A 22591-nucleotide genomic window follows, 5' to 3' on the forward strand; every position below is an offset into this window, starting at 1 on the left:
GCTGCAGAACTGATGCATTGTTTTGGAGCTGTGAACACTGATGGCTTTCAGTGGTTTTGCCTTAGTTTTCTGTTTTCTGTTTGCAGGTGGGTGTTACCTTAAGAGCACTTAGAAGTGTTTCTCTTGGACAGAAAGCCAGGTTCCTCACTTTATAACACCAGTGGTTGGGCATTATTTATTTAATATAATGTAAAGTGGTTGGTGTATAAGTAGGAAATGAGGTGAAACCCCAAAGCAGATACAATAAAAAAAAATTAAAAGTGGAATTAGCAATAGAGAGAACCCAAGACAGGCAGGAAAGCATGAGATGAAGTTGCACATTAAAAATAGCTGAAGTACAATGAGAGAGGCTAGCCCCACTCCAACGGGCAGGACCCCAAGGTAGCACAGGTACAGTGGGACTGTGAAGATGCTCTGGTCAATTGAGGCACTGAAGGAGAGGTTAGAGCAAGGGGAGCCAAAGTGAGCCCTATAGGAAACACCCCCACTGGTGCAGCTCCAGGCTGGGGCCATGGCTGGCACTGAACTGTTCAGTCCAGGAGCTTCCTTTCCTGGAGGGAATGGGATTGGGTGAGATGGGAGTGTGCGCTATACGATGGGAAAGGCATGGCACAAAATTCACAGGACAAAGGGATATCTGAACCTCTATATCAGCGATGGGGAGATTTGGAAGAGAAGTTTGCATCTCTCTCCCCCCTATCCCCCCTCCCAACTGCCATTTCCTCTAAGCCATTTCTTTTATGCTTGTAGCTAGAGGCAGCTAATGCAATCTTTGTGGAGCCTTCAAGATGAAGATGAGTTTAAAGCTGCCCCTCCGTGTGTGCGTGCAGTGTACCATAAGAACTGAGCAAAAACTGCTTCCAAAGTCATAACCCCCTAAAGACAATTCTCTACCAGTTTAAAGGTAATAAAATGTAAGTAGTGGCAGCTGTATTATTCCTTTTTTATAAGCTTGTGAACACTGTTTTCACAGTATAGACAGAAAACTAATCTCACATTGTTCATTACACAGATGCCTGATTTTATTTAGTCCCAACCAGTAAAGAAAAAATCAATAAGCAAGCAGTGAAGGACTCAAGCATGTCAGTCATATAAGCAGCATTACTTGATCACAAGTCACTGTTGTAACAGGTTAATTTAAAAGCAATAAAGTATCGTATCTAGATTGAACATTGTCAAAGCTACTTTCCCTTTTGAGTATTGGCTTCCTTTTCATTTATTTCTAAAAGAAAAACAGGTAGTTACAGATCATAAATGTCTAGTGTATAATGCTCTATAACAACTAAACACATATAATATGTGACAGGTCAAGTTTCCCTCTAAGGTTCAGCATTGTAAATGAGAGGAATGTGATGCAGTGTTTGGTTACCGGTACTTACTGTTTCAACCCACCATTATTAAAAGTGTCCTCATACATCCTCCATGGATACATACAGAAAAATGTAAAATGTCAGTGGCAAAGTGCTTGGAAACTTCTGTTCATGGCCACCATTTAAGAAGACCAGGTCTGAGCCCAAACTCACAGTAAGTAGCTCAAGTTTGGTAGCACAGTAAATCCCTGTCCCTGTGAGGAGATGGTGGGATAGATAACCAGCTACTCGTTATTCTTTCACCACATAACTCACCACAACTCTGGAATGTATCCATGTCCTGCACTCATGCGCATGCCAGAAAAACCCCATATACCACACATATCTATAAGGTCTCTGTTGCCTTTATGCATGCACATTTTTGAAAATATCTCTGGTTTACTTATGTAAAAAATGGTGCTTGTCTCAGAGATTACTATTTAATATTTTTTTCTTCCCTTTGTATTACTAGTAAATCCCCTTCGGGGTAACTTAGCATTCTCATTTTGTGTGTGTGTTGGGTGAGGGGAAGCTGCTGGTGGCATTTGAGGGCATGTTGCATCCCCAGCACTGAGCGGGTTGGTTCGTTCCTATACAAGAGCCAACAATATTTAGCTGATGAGTTAATCATTTAAGAGAAGTCAAGAAGTCAAAGGAGTTTAAAACACTAGGGTTGCCTTCCACTGTAGGAAAAACAAAACTCGTGTTTTCTTCCAAGGCACTGCGCATTTTTGTTGTTGATAGCAGTCTTCACCTTTGCCTTCTCTTGTACGCTTCTCCCTCTGGGGCCTGCCCTGCTTCAAAATACCCACAGAGAGGTACAGCCAGAAAGGGTCCTTTGCCGTGTGCTGTCTCCTGGGTGCTTTTGTCTGATTTAGCAAATCTGAAACCAGCATTTAATTCATAAAGCTGGAAATTTAACTGGAGGGGAAGGGTGGGAGAATGCTGAAACTGCAGCCAAAGGGCAGCTGAGTAATTTGTCTGAAAACCAGCCCAACTTATTTTCATCCCATGTTTTCAAACTCTTTCACACGGAAAAGAAGTAGAGCCATAGCAACTGCAGTAACCATGGTGTGTACGTAATTGCCAAGAGGCACAATCTCTGTAAAATATTTGTGTAGCTTTTCCAGCATATCTGATCTTTTTTCTTTGCAATAACATCTGAAGGGTAAGCTACTGTCAGGGCTTAGAGACATATTCCAAGCAGGAGGAATGAACAGTCCATCAGGAAAACCTGCATAACAACTGGCATAAGATGCCACTTCTTTGGTGGAATTGGGTTGCTGTTATTTGGTGATGGCCTTTTGAGCATTTGTTAAAGATGAAGGGAACTGGAAGTATGACAGGAAAATACCTGCACAAGGACCTGGCTGGTACTGGGACATTTTCGAGCTGATGAGGTGTTTGGATAGGGTGTCAGTCCAAGTCCCCCAGGGCCCATGGGAAAGTGAGACTTAAAGCACATCTTGGAATGTATCTTCCATCAGAGCAACCACACCCCTTTCAGTGGCTTGGGACTAGCCTGCAGAGGACTCAGCTGTCACTCCTGTATCTCTATTGTGTTCTCTGGATTTGGGCTGAGAAATATTTCCCAGTCACCATGACATTCTCCCAAAAGGTGGCAAAAAACAGACTCCAGCAAAAAAAAAAAAAAAGATTTCAATGCTGTTACCAGCCCCAAAAGAGCTTCGGTCCAGGTGACGAAACTGTTGATCCTATTTATTCCAGTGTGGCCCTTACTCCTCCCCTATGTAAGGACCACCAGGGTTGGCGGGGAAGCCCTTGCCAGACCCCTGTTAAACATCGCTTGCATTAGACACACTGTTAATCACTGCTATAATCCTTTCTGAACTTTCCATTAAATATTTCCAGCAGCTCTTGTTCTTGCCTGAAGTCCCTCCTTTTTACTGTCACAGATCAAATCAGCACCAGTTTCAAGGGCACAGAGTTAAGATAATGCTGAGAACCTAGATTATAACATTTTACGAACTTCTAATTTGGCCTGGTTCAACAGATCTCTGGGTAGAAAATACAATAGCTAAAAGCAGAAACAGAAATAATTACTTATTGCAGAATTAATAAGTTGTGGCATGTCTGTGAGTCATTTCCTTGCTGAACCGATTTTATTTTCACTCATCAAATTTGCTTATGGAGTAATTATCTTGGAAGACAGGAGTAGGCAGGGAGGGTTTTTTCCCAGACCAAATTTAAAGAGACATTAATATCTTGTAAGACCACATCCCAGATGATTCATTGGTAACTTATTACAAGCATTTACAGAATGGAGTTAGTGTAACACCACCATCGCTAACAAACTACATCATGACAGAGGAAAAGAAAAACAGAAAATATTTATTGACATAGCATGTGCATTGTATAATATCTTAATATAGCAAAGGTTTGCATTTATTTTCCCAAATAAGTTGTCATTTTTGCGCAGTTAAAAATATTATAAAAACACGTTTTTTGAGTTTGCTGTTAGCCTTTAAAAAGTTAGGAACATTAAAGCATCACCAAAGCTACCTCTGGAGGTTTTTAGCCTAGATGTTTTCTCACACTCGGAGCAAAACACTGGTGCAACAGGGACTCAAATACACTTCCAAATCCTTGGAGATTAGTGTGCAATTTTAGGTTCTTTTTTCCCATCATTCATTCTTTAATCCAGGAATTTGTAGATGGAGGTATCTGCAGTATTCCATGCTCTAAAATTAGAAGCAGTTGATAAAATTTCCACAAAGATACCAAACACAAACAGAAAGTGAAGGTATTTGAAAGAAATTTATTGGCTAGAATTTGTGGGTACATGCATAAAATGGAGCTAACATTTAAATGCTCTAAGTCTGACATTTTTTTGGTTGCAGGGTTTTGTGGTTTGTTTGTTTTTTTCCCAATGGAGAACAGCCATTACAAGAATCCCAATAAAATGTCAAGTTTAAGAAACTTTCAAGTGAAAGAAACTCCCTTCCCTCACTATACTCTTGGTGACCCAGTGTGCTGGCAGGTTCATGCTGCCAAGCATTTTGGCCAGAATATGGATCTGTTGCTTTCCAAGGACCCTGACCAAGTGCAGGCATAATCCTATGATTTTGGGCAGTGACTGCAGATCAGGCTTAAGCCCCCTGCCTGATACTGGTCCCTGCTGGAACCTGAGCCTCTCACGGCCCTTTACTTGGTGCTGTTGGTTGGGAAGAACAGCCTCATCTTTGACAGCAAAAGGATGTTGTTCATGTAACTTGTGATTTTTACATCTTAATTTATACTGTTATGCCTTTACCAGCTGCCTACTCTTCCTTACTCCCTCTGCTACCTCACAGCCATTTAATCTGTTACTTTTCACACTTTTCTCCCTTACATATCACCTCCATCTTCCTGGTCTTCAGTACCACCTACTTCTCTTGCTCTTTCTTTCTGCATTAATTCCTATCTGCTGCCAGGTCATCTTTTATCAGCAGAATAGGAGGAACTCCCCAGCTGCTCCTCTCCTCCACATGTAGAGGAAATATTTTTTTACTTAAACCATAATCTGTGCTGATTCATACTCCATAAAGACTCATAAATCTGCAAAATTTGGATGGTAAATTATAAACTGAGTCAAGGAGTTTCTTTAAGCAATTTTTAAAGCTTCGGGTACTTTGTATAACAGAAATAATTTTGCTATCTAACATTGTGTTTTCCTTTTATACAAACTTCAGCTTAATTTTTCACATTGCAGATACGACTTCCATCGTATGTCTCAGAGCACCAAAGTCAACGCATGCACAAATGCCTTCAGAAGCTGGTCTGGGTATATTAACAGTTTGTACATGAGGTTTATCTTTGGCCCAGCAGAAATTTGCTGGTTAACCTTATCAGTTGTCAGAAGCCCCCTAGCAGAAAAGGGATTCGACTTGGTTTCTTTTTAGCTAACGCCATGAAAAGAGTTAAAGACTTACTCAAGCAGCTCTTATGGAAAAGCATTACTACTGATGAAAACAAATGTTATATAGGCCAGTTCTTGAAAGAGGGAAAAATCCTTTGGGGAAACATCACAAACACTCTGTCTCCTTCTGGGCTGGGAACCAAGCTTTGATGCTGGTGTCCTAGACAACCACAGATCTGATCTGCTAAGAATAGCCCCTCCGTGTATTTTCTCATTGGTAACCAGACACAGACTGCAGGTTTTTTAAGGAAATCTGAGATGATCACGGCTCAGATATTCTTGTCCCATTTGCAGTAGCTGGTACCAAGAACTCCACACAGACATTGACTTCCTGGGGTTCTGTGTAAGTACTCGATTTATGAACTATTTTGGAAATCCCTGTAGCAGTCACAATGCCTCCATAAAGCATTTCCCTCTCGGTTAGGCCAGGTAGCAGAACTGAAATGTTGCCTGGGATGCAGATACAACAGGAACAACACTTTGTCCATGTCTTCTTGTGCCTGCATTCCCTTGCCTGAAGGCACTGACACAGTCAAAACAACACATGCTTTACAAGCCCATGTATTTGCCTGTGTTTGTGCATGTGCACTCAGACAGAAGCTTGAATACAGATACAGACTCAGTATTTTTTATGTTGCTCTGGCCAGCCTCTTTCATAAAATGAGGCACTGAGCAGCTAATATTTATCCTCTGGGGACAAACATTTGTTGTCAGCCTGGTATGAGAACTTCAGGTTGTGTCTGAGGTATTTACCATGGATTATTATTATTATAAGACAATTTGAAAGCTGACATCAACATTTTTCATTCTTATCTTCTCCCTGATTCCCAAACTAATAAAGAAATAGGTTATATTTCTGCTCCCAAGGAGTACACCCAAATAAGCCTCACCAAAACAAAGAATTTACTAAGCTACCTTATCATTTTTGGACCCAAATCAGCAATGTAACAAAATCCATGAACCTAGGTTGATTCATATTGGATTAACAATGTGGTACCTTATTTGTGACAGTGACTATGGAAGAAGGCACTTAAGAGAAACGTTACAGAGCCAACTAACGAATATTGTAGGCCCATTGCATAGAGCAAAAGTATTAAACACTGGACTGAAGTGATTTAAAATGACAGTCAGCAAGGCCATGTCTTCATAGAGATAACAACAATAAAAATAATTAATCTTAAAATCTTAGACATTAATTTCTAAACTTTAAAAATTATTATTAGTTCTCTGCAAACAAACACACAAAATTATTTAAAAAGAGAAAAAAAAGTTAAGTGTTCCCTCTAAAGGCTGACTTTAAAAGAAATAGCTTCTTTTAAAGTGAGATCTCTTCCAAATAACAAAATATTGTTAGAGTTATGGTATGGAAGCAGGTCTGAAGTTTTTATGCTTCGGCAATAATATGACAAAGTTGCCTGCATATTCAAAGTGTCAGGCTTTATACTTTCAATCTCCTACAAAAAAGTGGCTTATTAAAAATTATTTCATTAAAAAAACATTACAAGTGTATTTTAAAGATACCAACAAACAAGTAGTATTTTAAAATCTTGTCATATTTTTTCTTCTGCACAGGAAGAAAATGCATTTTGGTTAGCAGAAACTTATAACCATAAAATTGAAATATTGTGATGGTGAATAATCTTGAAGTATTGAAACCCAAAGGATATGGTCAGAAACACAGTATAATTTTACATTATTAGACTGTCACACCATAACAATCCTGTGTACTTCAAAGTCTTGATATAAAGTAAAAGATATAGACTTCTGTAGCAATCAACAACAATTTCTAAAACGGTGATTTGTGTTTAAAGGTGTGTGAAAGTCAAGCTCACTTTGTGTTTTCATTAAATATATGGTTCAGCAAACATATTGAACCAAATTATTTGCTAACTACTGCTGCTGCTACCTAGCAAGATATCTGTTATAATGTACAGGACAGTTCTTCTACCATTCAGAAGGTCATATACCTTAGCTGGGAGAAATTTTTTCTTTAACCTTGTCACTCATGTTGAGGTGGAATCTGAATATGACATGATTAAAACTACCCAGTTTGCAGAAACTAGAAGACTGCTTTCCAGCTCCCAGTCTAACACACACTATCCTATCTATGAAGCTGAACTCGTATAAAAGTATTTTATAAAAACTGCTAAAACTGTTAGCACCCAAAAAATCCATCACCTCTGGAGCTCTAAATGATTGTCAAGTAGCACTTCAGAAGTCAGTGACTTTTCCCAGTGGCACAGCTAAACATTTGACTAGAAACTAAACCTACAGCTCTCCAAACTCTATTTGGAATGTAAATGCATGTGCTTAAGACTTCTATAGCTTCTAAAAGGAGATTTAAAAGCATTCCATTATGTCCTGAATTTTTTCCTTCTTATTCCAAACATGCAAACTTCTATGTTCATTAATTTCTTGCCACTGTTTATAATGAGCAACGAAGTGAAACTTCTCTTTAAGGTCTAACCCTCAGCTACAGAAGTTTGGTATTTCCATGGAATTGTTCCTGCAGCAACCAGAGGATGAGTTTCCCAAACAAACAAGCATGAACTAGATTGCTGCTTTTCAACATGGAGCTGTGGCCTTTAGAAAATGCCAAAATAATGGCTTGGTCTCATGGAGTTCTCTGGATCATTCTGCACATATGGTAATGTGCTGGATGTACAGCTTGCATTTGAAGAATTGGAACAGAACCCTGAGAAAAGCAAATCCATTGGAAAAAATAGATATTGTTTAATAATGCCAGTTTGAGATGTTTCAATCCTTCCCTTTGGAAAAAAAAAATGACAAGCAGGTGTAGTAATTCTTTTTCTGATGTGAGTGATTGGAATTTATCAGAATTCCAAACATAAATACAGTTTGGGATTTTAAGTGCATATCTAGGGTTGATTACAATTAGAAATATTTTGTTTGACAATTCTACCCATCCCCCAGCAATTCAGAGTTCCTCTAGTCACCATAACATTACTTGTGAGCTTTGAGTTCAAAAACATCCTGACATGGAGGGATGTTCTTCCAGTGACTGCTGCAGCAGACATTCATTCTGTAATAATACGGGTGCTAGTGAGTCAGGTTCAGCTCTCTTCAGCCTTGAGTGCAATTCTCATCATTCCCATGTATCCAGAAGCAAATTTGGGCATATTTGAGAGGAGTAATTCTTACTGCTACATTGTAATCCTGCTGTTCACCATTGACGTCCACCCACTGATGGCCTGAGTAAACAGCAATGATCTTGCGTTTCCATTTATTTTTGTTTGGTTCCTTAAGGCGGAGATAGATGCCAGATCCAGTGGAGCCAGGCTCAGCATCACAGTACTGATAAAAGAGATCATTGGACTCATCAGAAATGCTACAAAATCTATAGACCAGCTGCCCGGATCGATCATTGTCAAAACCTGAGAAATGGATCATGCTTCTGGGCATCATTTTGATTGTTGGGCTGATTCCCAGCTCCATGTATTTTCTTTTGTGAGGACGCTTGAGCTCAAGAACAGCGTAATCATAATCCAGGGCAATATCCCCAGAAACACCTTTAAACCAGCCTTTAGGGATGTGGGTACTCTTCACCCTGGTCCACTGAAAGGAGGGCATGCTGTCTGAGGTCCCCTGCTTCCTCCCAGATCTCCTCTGCTTTCTCCTGCCACCTTTGGATTGTCTCCTTAGCTCTGTGGCAACTTCAGGATCTTCTTGGGCTGCAGAAACTTCTCTCCTACTTCTTCTAGCACCTTTGCGTTTCCTGCCATCACGTCTGGATTTCGTCTTCATCAGGCCCACCCTCAGTCTTTTGCTGCCCTTAACATAATCCTTGCCATTGTGCAGACAGTGGGCAGCTGTTAGCACATGCCTGGGGGAAATGAGAATGCCACTGCAGCCGGTGGAGATCTTCACAGCTGTGTTGAATGGAAAGTTGGTCATAAACCGCTTGTCATAGATGCTGAACCTACTGTCCGTTCCATAGATCTGCCTCTTCTTTCTCGTAGCCCTTCGTGTGGTGGTGTTTCCAGCCGGGTCAAGCACTAGTCCGAGGACGTTCACTTCAGTCAGGGTCCGTGTGCCGTTTTCAAAAACAGTCTCATAGGATAGGAGATCCTTCAAGTCAGACAAGCTTGGCACTGGCAATTTTCTTTGACACTCAATTCCACATACACTGTTCAGTTCCAAGTTGGTTTTCGCTTCGAATTTAGGGCTCTCAAGGGAGAAAGTTCTTTCACTCACAATCTGGGGAATCTTCTTTAAGTGCCAAGTAAAATCTTGTTCAGTTTCTGTTCCATTAGTGAGACCCAATATAGGTATGAAAAGTATGAACAGCAGTAACATGTGCTCCATTTTATCTATTTCCTTTTTTTGTTTGTTTGTTTTCTAAAACAAGAAAGAAAGATTTGAAAATACGTTTTGGTAATATACACAGTTATCTTAGTATTTTCAAAGTACAGTCATGCAGTATTAGCACTGACACCAGTGGAACAGAATTTAACACTGCTTAGAACGGAAAGGCCTCAGATATTCTCTGTATTACTTCTGATGCCTCCAGTAGTCTCTAGCAAGATGGGTGCAGATGAGCTGGCCAGCATCCATGCTGAGCTAACTACTAAAAGCTGGAAACAGCTTTTACCTGCTTTTCCCTAGTGGGCAGTAGTTTGAGTCATTCTACTCTGTACAGCACCCTGGTTGTATTTACCCCATAGGAATGTAATTATGTTTTATACTTCTACTTTTCTTCTCTATAGCTATGGGTTGTAGGTAGAACATGGTTGAAAACCAGCAATGTATTCAAAGGACACGTTCAAAATTTGGGATTCAGGCAGAGATGGATAGACTACACTCATGAGACTTAGGAACCCACAGGAAATCAGACCAGTTGTGCTCTTTTATGTAACAGCCAGAAAGTAGCATCTTTAAGTGATCTAAGTCACCAACAGTTCTGCATTACCCACCCAGCTAAAACCTGTGAAGCTGCCCGCTACGGGAAATGGCACTTAGTTAATTGCTATCCCAAAGAACCAACTTAGAAACATCCCCTTTCCACATTCAAAGTTTATGTCATCTGGTTGTGAGCAATTTGGGTATCTAAACACGGTGGCAAGCCATATTTTAGACACTTTCAGCTTCTGCTGCTCAGAAAGGCGTGGCTGTCCTGCAGGTGCTATGCTGTATCTCCCAGGTCACCAAATCCTCATTAATCTCCCATGCATGGGTATCTCAATCTCTCTCAGGATGTCCGAGAATTTCAAAATCAAAGGCTGGAGGAGACAGATGAGTGAGAAGAGTAGAAGTTTGCTGGTCTAGAGGAGTATCCTGGTTATATACATGCAGGAAAGCCCAGCTAAGTAGGAAGGACAAGCCTGCTGACTCATCACATGCCTTTTTCCTGTAGGATCCCACAAAGACTGGAGGAATTGTGTCGTCTGTGCCTTATGGTCACATGTGGAAAGCCACACCTAAATGGGGTGATGGAACACACAGTGTTAATATTCCAAATGGAAAAGACAAAAAGCAGTATTATTCCCATCTGTAGTTGGAAATATGCAGAAATAATGTAAAATTGCTAGAAGTCTGTGGCAGAGCCAGAAACTGAACCCAGGAGTCTTGATTCTGAGCTCAAAACACTACTGAAAAGATCATTTTTATCCTTTGGCAGCAGTGATGTCGGTGGCATTAATCAAATACTAGCTGCTGCCATTGGGAAAGCTGCACTCTGTTCTCATATCCTTAATTCCAATTATATGGAAACCTCGGCTGTGCAGAAAGAAAGAGCCTATGATTACACTTTTAAAGCCAAGCAATTCAAGGATATGTATGTGGTTAAGCTTTCTGGTTTACATTGTAATTGCAGTGTAAACCAGGGCAAAGATAACCGGTTTCCTTTTCTTGAGTTTAGTTTAGAATGAGTACTGCTGTCCAGTGAAACAGCCTGGTTACAAGCTAGCTAAAGATCTAGCATGGAAAATAGAGGGGAGTGCAACATGGAAAAAGAAGCAGTAACTTCACTTAAGCAGTAACATCACTTTAAAGGCTGTATAATGGACTGATGACTCATGTAATTTTGAGTCATCTTTACCATATAGACATAGTTCTGTCTATAAGAAGTAATAATTATCACTTTTTAGCTAACTAAGCACTATGGTTCAAACAGCGCTTGTTGCTTCTGCTGCCAGATTCAGAGGGTGGCATTTTTTTAGCACAGATTTTGATGCTTTTCACCTCCGTCAGCATGGAACACCAGCTCTGACCCAGAGTTTATTTAGTAGGATATACATAAACAACATTTTACAATACAGTCTAAAGCTTCTCACCCTGTCTTTAAAGTAGCCAACTCAGGTTTTGGAGATGTGTGGGCTTTCATAAGACATCTGGAGACTATAGTGACTCACCGACCCAAGCTCTGGGGTGTATGCAGTCATATCGGAAAGTTTTGAAAGCAGAGCAGGGTCATCCCAGGTGTCAGATACAGCAGAGGGACACCAGCTGACGGTCAGCCCAGATTACTGGTACCGCAGAAATGCACATGTTTAAACATCATTTTTCATACACAAAGTTTCTGACCAAATGTCCACTTCTCCTAAAATCCCATTTCTGACACTGGCCAAATGTGGATGCCTGCGGTAGAACACACAAATAGGTATGCATGTCCCTTCTCCATCATAGGATCGTAGCTTACAAACAGTTGCACCCCATGGACTTTAAACCAGAGGGAGTTTCTGCAGTGTGAGGAAACCTCAGTGGATTTCTCTTCCATAGTTGCTCAGTCTTCCTTTGAACCTATACAAAATTTTGTACCCACAATGTTCTGTGCCAAGGAATTCCCAGCTTAATCACATGTTGCATGAGGAAGCATCACCTCTCTTTTATTTTCATCCTGTCACAAGCTAGTAAGGTTTGACGATAAATAAAGTGATGCTGTTATGTGATATGGTTTTAATTTGCTTTGCTCTAACATAGCTGCTGAACAGATACAAGATATTAAGAAACCCAATTCTTCTGTCAGGCTCAAGAATGCCTTTTCTATGTTCTTTCCTAGAAAACTTCTCCCTTTCTCAGCCATTCATCACGGTCTGTGTATTTGACATTCCTCTGTAACTGAATCCTGTGAACCCTAAGGAAAGTTCATTCACTAACTGCTAGCTCATATAGAAATTCTTAGAGGTGTCCAGGTTGATGGCATTCCACTGTGAGGCTGAAGACTTCCCAGCTAGACCCATAACTAACATCACTTTATAGAAAGCCTTTCTGTAAGCAAACGGGTGTATTACTATGCCACTCCTTAGCAAAAAAACCCCCACCAAAATACAGAACCTTCAGTATGATGCATTGGAGCCTCCGATTTGAAATACTAAACTCAAGTGCTCACTACTTACAAGGGAAGTCTTGGAAGCCAAGATTTTCATAATTTATAATGACCCACTTGTTACCCATAATGAACTAACTACAATTCATCAGAGCTGAAAGAAGTCCAAGCTAAGGAACCTGATAAAAATGGTAATTCTCATTACAGACTAGAGCAGTGATCCTAGCAGGCAGCACCATCATTTACAGCCACGTGCCTAAGGTCTGTTTACTAACCTGATCTCTACTGTTTAAGCAAGGCCAGCTTCAAGCATGGGCAGCATCAGTGGCTGCCATGGCGTGGTACAGGTAGCCAGCAACGGGAGAACACAGGGGTTCCTTTTGCCAGAAGATGGGGATACAAATGTGGATATCTGCAAAGACACCTTTGCAGGGTGAGACAAGGGGAGAGAGCATACAGCCTCCAGAGGAAGAAGCCCTGAGAAGGCTACAAGCTGGATGCAAGAAAAAACCTTCTACATCTTGCTCACACTTTCTGCCACGCTGTTCTCCACTCTTCCTCCAAATCCCAAGCTGCTCTGCCTTCTCCTTTCCTTCACTCCTTTCCCATACAAATTCTGGGTTGGCTTACAGTACTCAGAAGCCTGGAGTCAGCTCTTTCTTTACAGTAGGATGAATTGATTCAGAGAAGACAGAAGATGGAAAATAGAAAATGAGAGATTCCCAGCTCCATGAAAATGTTGAAATTCCCCCTTCAGTTTTCAAACCTAGCTGATAGCAGTGAAGACTCCTTGTTTGGTGGCATTCCAGCTGCCAGGCATATGCATGCAATTAAAAGTGTTTTCAGCTCTCACTTACTTCCGACATCAAATCTTCCTGTATTCACAGGACAAAACCTACCCATGTCCTAACTTTTCAGGATATCCTTCAAATATTTTTCAGTATAACCTATCTTACTTCAGTAAAACACACTTCAGATGCTCAGGGAAAGGCTTGTGGTCAAGCAGAACTAGAATACCTTTCTCTTCAGACTACCCCAGAATGAATTTACTTGTCAGTATAGCTCAGACAGAAGAAAAGTTGTCTCCAGCCACCTGGCAGTGTCTTATCGTGGTCTGTTCGGCGTAGCCTCTGCTCTGGGGATTCCTTCTTACTGTAGGAAAGTCAGCACATTTCAAACTAAGCTTTCACAATTCTAAATGCAATTTTCAGACTGTAAAATATTAGAGGCTGTTACACTAACCAGCTCCATTAACTGCTTTTGGCCTTATTCTTGAAACTGCCTGAAAGTTGGAATTCACAGCTCTACTCTGACAAAGCAAAACAGAGAACAAATTTTGGAATCTTATGCTCCCTTGGAAGAAACCATCACCCTAACCTTAGTCACCACTGCCCCCTTCACTCCTCCGGGTGTGATCGCTCTGTGTGTTGGTGCATAGATCTAGTTCCCCACTCTGACTTAAGAAGAAACCCCTACTGCGACAGCATTTCAGCGGCTTCAGTAGCACAAGAAGAACTGATTTTAGACGGCAGGCGTGACAGCCTGTTTCTGAGATAGCATACGCAGGAGGAAAGAAGGAAAGCGGGGATGAACGGCAAGGAGACCGGGGCTTCACTTCTGACGGCTCCCGGCTCCCGCCGGCCCCGTCGCGGCCGCGGGGTGGCGCGCCCGGACAGCCGCCGGCTCCTCCGCACCCTCCGTCTGCCGCCCCCTGTCCCCCGTCCCGGGCTGGCCCCGGCGCAGCCCCCGCTCCTCCAGCCCTGCCGCTTCTCCCGCTCCTCCGGGTCGCGGGGAGGCAGAGAAGCGAGCTCCCTTCCAGGCCACTGCTCCGCCGCTAAGCTGCTCAGGGGGTCCAGCCCTGCCCAGCCGGCGCTGCCCCGGGCGGCGGTCGCGGGTCGAGGTCGAGCGATCACCGGTCGGGAGCGAGTGGGAGGAACGGAGGGGACGGGAGGGTTTGCTGGGATGGTCGCTTTCCTACCGCCCGCGCCGCTTCTGTCGGCAGCTCCTATACGTTAGCATGTTAAAGCCCAAGGGTTAGCCGAGGGTTTGGGAAAGAAGGCTTTAACTGTAGTTAGCCATACCCTAGTTGTGCTTTCCGCGGGAGGCTCTGCTTTTGCGCGTTTAATCCAGAGGGGTTCCCTTTCTCCAGAGCCTGCAAGTTAAATACCCTGGCACAACTTTTTTTATCTGCCATTCCAAGATAACTGCTGCCAGCAGTGACGAATCTGGATGAAGTTAGTGTCAGTTCCAGAAAAGCGCGGGGATGGTAGCGCCAATACTGAGGGGATGAATCAGAATTAAAGAAGAGTTTGTTTTGAAGGGTGAAGAGGGTCCTTGCCTGCTCCCCGCGGAAGACACGGCACGGGCACATCCCTAAAAGCCCAATAAATATACGCCTTGCTTCCCTCCCGTTAGCCGCCTGATGAAACCAGCTTCAAACAATAAAAAAAAGGTGAGGGAAGGGTAAAGAAACTTGTCACGTTTTAGTCCTATCAAAAGTGCATCTATCAGGCTAAAGAGGCAGGAGCGTTAAACAGAACCCTCCAGCTGCCAAGCCCAAGGTGCTGACATTGCTCAGCCCCTTCATTATTTAAACCGACCCGTGTAGGGAGAACGACTTCGAGAAAAAAAGTTAGAGAAAAACGTTCGCCTCTACGGACGTTACCTCGGACTGTCCGGTTCCCGACCCCGGGCAGCCCCCCTCAGCCCCAGCCCTAACCGCAGATACCAGCCTGCCCACGCAGCGCTGCCCCGATCAGGTCTCCCGAGGCAGCCTCTTCCCCCGCGGCCACCCTCGGGAAGGGTTTCTTTCATACCTGGCACCCCGCAGGACGATCAGAGAAGGCGGACACTGTCCCGGGGCGCAGGCTCCCCGCTCCGCTCCGTGCCGCCCGCCGTCCAGCGCCCGCGGCTACTGAGGACGGGGCGGGGGAAGCGGCCAGGTCTTCCCAGGCGGGGGAGGGGATGGAAAGGGGGGGGGGAAAAGGAAAAGGAGGCGAGAAGGAGGAGGGCGAAAGGGGGAGGGCTGAGGGGAGCGGAGGCAGATCCCGGTGTCTCCTCGGATGGGAAGGCAAGAAGGCGCTCTGCCTGCGAGGCGGGGAAGCGCATCGCCCCGAGAGAGGCTCACTCTCAGCGACGGGCAGAGAGCCGGGGTGACCGGCGCTGGGACTGACCGGGAGAGGCGGGGACGAGCGGGGAGGCGGAGGGACCCCGTCCAGGGGGAATGGCGGAAGGGCAGGGCGCTGCACCGCGCCACCTGCGCGGGGCCGGGCTGCCGGGCACGACCCCGCTCCGCCCTGACCTGACCCGCCGGAGGGCTCCTGGCGAAGAACGGGGAACGGCTCTGCCGGCTCCACGGGAGGCTCCTCGGGCCGGGATGGGCCTTGCGGCTGCGGGGAGTGGCGTTCGCCCGCCCTGCCCGTGCCTCCTTACAGGAGCCATCAGAGGCAACCCAGCTTCCCGCTGTCCCGGCCCCCCTCCTTTGGGATGCTGTGCTCCTCAGGGACCTTCCTGGCCCTGTTCCTCAAGGATTTCGTACTCCTGGGGATCTGCTGGATCCCGCTACTCAGGGATGCTGTGGTACTCAGGGACCTCCTGGCCCCCGTTCCCCTTGGAGTGCCCTTCTCCTCTGCAGCCCCACTCCTCAGGGCCTCAGAAGTCAGATGAGAAGCGCCTCCCTCCTTTTCTCATCACTTTTCACCCCCTCTTTCTGCCTTCCCCTTCCCTTGGTGTCCTTTTTTTCTCCCCTCCCAAGGTGGAGTGCTGTGGGTGCTGGTCTCTGCTCCCTGGATTAGCCCCTTGCAGTACCACAAGGTCCTCCTCAAAGCTTTCCACTGCTTTTTACACAGATGTGTGATGTGAAAGGCTTGTTCATTAAGCACTTCTAGAAGTGTTTAACCCGAGTAGTTTCAATGAGCTCATCTGCTGAAAAATCAACTCATAATAGATGAGTGCTCAAGGATTTGCCAAAACCAGCAAGAAATCTGTGGCATTGCTAAAGATCAGACTGAGATCTCCAAAGTGCTGTTGCACTGTCTTAATCACAGGCATATAGGCATATCCTTCCTTTAAAAGACCACTTCTGAAATACAGTGGGACCAATTATACAAGTTAGGTTTCAAATAAGGCTTTGGCCAGCAACTGCACCCTGCGGTTTCATTCTGAAGACTGAGGTTGATTTCTTCAAAGTGTATATTTTGTTTGCAGTTCTGGTTTTATTGTTGTTTGTATGTACAACTTCAAAGCATAATCATAATTATACATGTGCCTGAGAAAAAGAGCTGAAGAATTCTCAGTTTAATTAACAAAGCAAGATAGAAATGAATGTAGGGTAGGTAAGTTTTACATGCAATTTCTTGAACCTTAGAGCTTTCACACTGAGTCAGACCAAGGGCTTTGCTGGACCAATATTATGTTGCATTATTAAAGGACAATGTAATGTAGTAGTCCCCTCCAGCACTTTCCTTGCCACCAATACTTCAAACTCAGAGATTTTCTCAAGCTGATGTAGTTTCTATGACCTTAGTAACCTTCACTGGCTTTCTCCATCAAGCACTTGCCTGTCTTCCCTTAAATCTACATAGGTCTGCAGCATCTACAACCTGCTGTGGTGACAAGTTCCAAAGGTCAGCCAGGTTCTGTGCAAAAACCTGCCTCCTCTTCTGTATTTTCAGCCTGGCTACTGAAAGCTTCATTTGATGCTCACTAGTTCTTTAGCATATGCTTTGTAGCCCCTGTCCCACACTGAAGGGTCCTAACTTAGCTGTGCTTTACAGTAGAGATGTTCCTATTTTCCATCCTGCTGCTGGTGTGCAGGGACCACAGTGTTCGAAGGAGGATGCGGCCAAACACTTCTTGGCAGTAGCAAGTAGTAAACAATAAACAACAGCTACTCACACTGAGCAGCTGTGCTGAGCAACAACTGCAGCTTGAGAGGTTCAGGCTGGACATTGGGAAAAATTCCTTCACCAAAAGGAACATGAAACACTGGAATAAATTTCCCAGTCAGGCTGCGGAATCGCCATCCTTGGTGGTTTCAAACACTCAGCTAGACAAAGCCACGGCTGGCCTGACCTAGTGTTGGCAATAGTCCTGCTTCAAGTGGAAGGCCGGCCTGGGTGACCTCCAGAGGTCCCTCTCAACCAATATTTTGTGATTCTTTACCTACATGGAAGCTGTTAAGTCAAAATACAGACTTCTGTGCAGCAAAAATACATTTATGTTCTGTTCTCTACTGATTTCTTAACACTTCCTAGTATTTTTTATTCTTTGGCAGCTGTTGAGCACCAAGAACTGTTGAGCACCGATATTCCCATGAGCCTTTTTTATAACTCCAGGCCTGTCTCTCCTGAGAAGTAAAGACCAGATCAGAACTCTCCTTTTCACACCTGAAGGAAGGGCCATTTCCCCCTTGTGTATCACTCTGCATTTACCTACACTGAATGCCATCTGCCATTCTATCGCTCAGTCACACTCTTCCATAAACATGCCTGCAGATCTTCAAGGTTCTCTCATACTTCTTAACCTAAATAACTTAATGGCCTCATCAGATTTTGTGACCTGACCACTCATCCCTTTACCAGATCATTTCTGAATACACTGAACGGTGCAGAGCACACCATTTTTTTCTCAAATCCTGCTTCACCTCTAATGTTTTATTTTTTGCAATTAAAATATTTACATTTTTGATGATGCTTCATAAAAATTATAATTTTAAAAAATAATTGGCACATTAAAAATGTCTTCAAAATAAAGTTTGCCAAAGGAGGAATACATATTTCAGAGTACTGATTCTTTAGAAACACACCGTATAATACACATGGTAGGGCTGTAAAAATATAATTGTTGGAAAAATTCCAGCATGCTAATTTTATCCTTCAGAAGTAATTTTATCTCATTAGAAGATTAGTGAGCCCATTTGGTATTTCTACATGTTCCAAAAATAAGTCTGACATCACGTACCAACTGAGAGATGTTCTCTTGGTGCTGAGCTTTGAAAGACTGATACCTAAAATAAATTTAAAAGTCAACACATTCTTGATGTTTGTATTAACATCAAGAATGTGTTGGCTTCTACCAAAATTATTCCTGCATATCTACAAAGAAAGTAAAGGGGGAAAAAGCAAGTTTTTGCCATCAGATTTGTACCCTGGATTTGAGTGAATTCACAGAACTGTGGTGTTTTACCTTAGGATAGATAATCTACAAGATGAGCTATAAAATAATATTCTCCCAGCTTTTTTTCAGGTAGAAATTTGAGATAGGAGCTTCAGCTTTCCCTGTGGGAGAGATAAGCTGAGAGCAGATATACCTGCTGGGCAGCCGCTCCTGGAATGTCTTCTGGCCTTATGACACTAGATGAACACACTGCTCTCATGTGGGCCTTGCACACATGCGAAAAATGTTTGATTGTAGCAACGACTTGCCTTGTCTGTGACCTCTGAATTGTATTCCAGATACTGCCTTATGCGCTATGTACGTATGTATATAGGTAGATATAGGGCCAAAACAGCAGGTGACAAGGTGCATTGGAAGCTGCAGCTCCAACCTCAGCTTTTTTTCCAATCAGATTTCCTATCCCACATGCCCTTAATCATTGTGCTTGTAGTAAGCATGGGTAAAACCCTTCCCAAATCTTCGTTGCAAAGCCAAACCATCAATCAATCAATCAATCAATCCCTACCCACAAGATATTATTTCACATATGACTTATGGAAAGGGAAAACAGGCAGGTACAACTCAGGAAAACCAAAACAAGGATCATAGATGTCAAAAAGAATGCAAATGCCTATAATAATAAAATTGAAGCTTCAGTGTCTAGTCTCTAGCTATACCTCACAAGTGGTCAGCATTAATATCTTCTTTTCTTCTCTCAGTCCCTTTTCTAATTATGTATACCTGTGCACATGCACTTTATTCCACAACAAGTGATGGCTTGGATAAGTGCAGATAAATCCCTTTCCTTCACAAGTTAATTCTCAAGCTACCTCTGACTACTCTTTTAGCTCAGCTTATATCATATGTTTCACTTAATTTCTACTTTTCTTGTCCCAGGAAGACTATTTTTTATGAGCTTTAACACTTATCCAGTCCCCAAACACTAAACTTGGGATAACTCATTGGCTCACGATGAATGGACATGAGATAATTCCTAGGGCTTTCAGAACAAAGGGATGTGAAATACAATGGATCTTTCTTACGGGATCAAGAATGGTCTCCATGGTAGTGTTTCTTTTGTGGCAGCTTGTTGCCACAGAAGCTCTTTTGTTTTGTGGACCAGTTAGGGTTGGTTATTGTGCTGTTCAGAGGTTCCTGTGACACAATGCTGACCAGTTAGACTAAACCACTGAATGAAACAGACCTCTGTCAGAGACCCTGGCTTTGAGGACTTGGAAAAGATGCAAGAACTGCAGTAAATCGCATCATTTTTTAAGAGTGCGCACAGTGAGGACAAAGAGGACGACAAAAGCATCGCTAGCTCAGGAGGATTCTGAATAGACCAATAGAGTGCCACAGTACAGGCTGGAGAGGTAGTTGTTCGTTTTAAATTGGGTATAGGTGTACAAGGGAGTGTGGTGGCAGAAACAAGAATGTTAGGAATGACTGCAGTGTCATCAACACAAGAACTTGCAGATGATGAAAACAAGGAGGGATGTGAAACTTGAGGCATCTAGATTTGACCTGTTTTTAACAACATGAGTTTATGAACTAGATATAGGGGTAAATAATAGACTTGAAAAACAAAACAAAAGAAAACAAACACTTGGTAGTAGTACAGACTGCCTCATTTTAGAGTTAAAGCCATGTTACACTTGTGGTCAAGTCAAGAGGGTTCTTTCTTCACTGAGGCAGTGAGGAAAAATAAATGTGGATATGTGTAAGCATATGATCCATAGACGAGAGGCTCTTCTACCTGTGGAGAATGAAAGTGAGTTAATAGCCCAGCCATCACCCAGCTCCTGGCTTTGATCAATTTTGTCTTCCTCTAGAACAGGAGCTGAAAATGAAGATGGACAGGCTTGTGGTTCTTACATTCATGTGTTTAGAGAAAAGCAGTTGATTGTTCATTCATCACTGCTGAAAGAGCAAAACCTACAATTCTTAGTTGATGTGCAGCATTATGGAGATTATATACATATAAATGAAGTGAACACTTTTCCTGAAGGAAATTTGCCACAAGGAGAGGTACTTCTGGAGATGTGTCAGATGGCAAATATTTTTATACACACAATGTGTTGGCAGGGTGCAAGCAGGTACTGTTAAGGAAAAAAAGAAAATCCCGCACCATTTTTGTGAGCATACTACTTTGAAGGAAAGACCAACTGGCATTCTCGTTGTGCTCAGCGTACCAAGAGCTGTACTGGAAAATCTGTGAACTGCAGATGGTAATACAGCATTACTGTGATATGGGTAAATGACATTTTGACGTGAGGAGAAAAGAAGTGCATGACCAGAGACTCTGAGAAGCTTTGGAAAAAACGCTGACTTTTCCCAGCTAAAGCTGAATATTCATTCCCTCCCCAAGCCTCTAAATTCCTATAATGGAAACAGCATACTGCAGAGGAAAGTTAATAGAGTGGCGTTGACATGTTAGATAAAATACAATTTTAGCTACCATCGCATGATGGTCCCAACAGAGAGGAAAGTGATTCCAGGGAAAGATGGACTGCCGAGGGACATGGTGCCTAATCTCGCTATTCAAACCAGCAGAGAGTCAGTGGCACTGAAATGCTCATCTTAAGAAGCCTGAGAAATCGGAGGAATTAACAGCAATATGTCACTGGAGAAAATGTGACATTGAGCATAAAACTGAGTGCCTATGGTACTTCCAAACAGAATACTGAAGGAATCTTCCTCTAGACGTATGGACGAAACAGGAAAAGGTGCAGTAACAGGAATCGGATTTTCAAGAGCTCAAAAGAAAAAAAAAAAAAAAGGGGGAGGGTTTCCCTGAACCCAAGGGTAGTAAGGAATATTGTCTTTGTTGCCAGTGTTAACTGAAGGTGACCATAAACAATTTACTGCCATCACAAACATGCCCAGGGAGTCCAAGACTAATTTTTAAGCATGACTTACAAGTTGAATACAAACCTGAGGAAAACCTGAATACAGACCTGAGGAAGAGTCATTTACTTAACCACATTCCAGAATAGTATTCCGACAAAAGGCAAATCTTTTTTGTTTATTCTTAGAAAAATGTAGGTATGAAATCAGATCTGAAGAAAGCCTGGTGATACCCCTTGAAAATTCCATTCACAACTCTGAAATACCTGGATGTCTCTGCTAAGATTATTAACAGTGTAATAGCTACCACTGTTGGAATTTTCAAGGTTTTGCTTTAAACTTAATATTCCACCAAAATGAACACAGGCATTGTATACCTGTCAGAGTGATAACTACTATTAGGAAAAGAACATTATAATTATTGCCAAAACCCGTTCTGAATCGGGGTTGCCAAGAATGCCTTGTCACCCAGAGCACGTTAAGCGTACATTATCTTTGGGTCTTTGAAGGCTGGAAGGAGAAACCAGGACCAAACATCCAGGTCACATTTTTAATGCAACCTTTTATCTTCTGTTTTGCACCCCACATAACCTGTGTCTTCTGTTCATGTATTCTCACTGACCTCCTCTGTCTTAGGAAGGACTCTGATGCTGGGAGTTGAGGGGAAGTACAGCTGTATCTAAAGAAATGAGGGATCTTTTCTGTGGGGGACACAATGCAGCAGATTGAAGTAAATACGCATAACTTTCCTTCTTGGCTTTCAAAGCCTCTGCATATTTCTAATAGTTTTAAAGCTGTCTGTAGGTTTTCAGCTTGCTGCTGGAATCATTTCCACATGCTAACAAACCCAGTTAATAGTTCAACAAGGAGAGGCAAGGCAGAAATTCTTCACCCCAATCAGACACTCCTTTGCACTTTCTCAGTATCAATTTTTGCAGTAGTATTTGCACAGAATCACATCTTCTGTCTGCCAATTTGACTGAGCTAGTGCCCTAAGGATTTCTGATGGGCTAGCTTTGCTCTCAAGAGGTTACA

The 22591-nt window shown here is 42.9% G+C and overlaps 1 protein-coding gene across 1 annotated transcript; it reads right to left on the reverse strand.

Moving 5' to 3' along the window:
* Window positions 1–8071: 8071 nt before the first annotated feature.
* PRSS35 (serine protease 35) lies at window positions 8072–11168 on the reverse strand. The gene has a single exon (XM_061358345.1). The coding sequence runs from the start codon at window positions 9592–9594 to the stop codon at window positions 8353–8355; it is 1242 nt and encodes a 413-aa protein (XP_061214329.1). The 5' UTR covers window positions 9595–11168; the 3' UTR covers window positions 8072–8352.
* Window positions 11169–22591: the final 11423 nt, after the last annotated feature.

This window comes from Neopsephotus bourkii, unplaced genomic scaffold (genome assembly GCF_033783945.1).
Source record: "Neopsephotus bourkii isolate Nb327-2 ecotype Australia unplaced genomic scaffold, CSIRO-AGI_Nbou_v1 NB_941, whole genome shotgun sequence".
NCBI lineage: Eukaryota > Metazoa > Chordata > Aves > Psittaciformes > Psittacidae > Neopsephotus > Neopsephotus bourkii.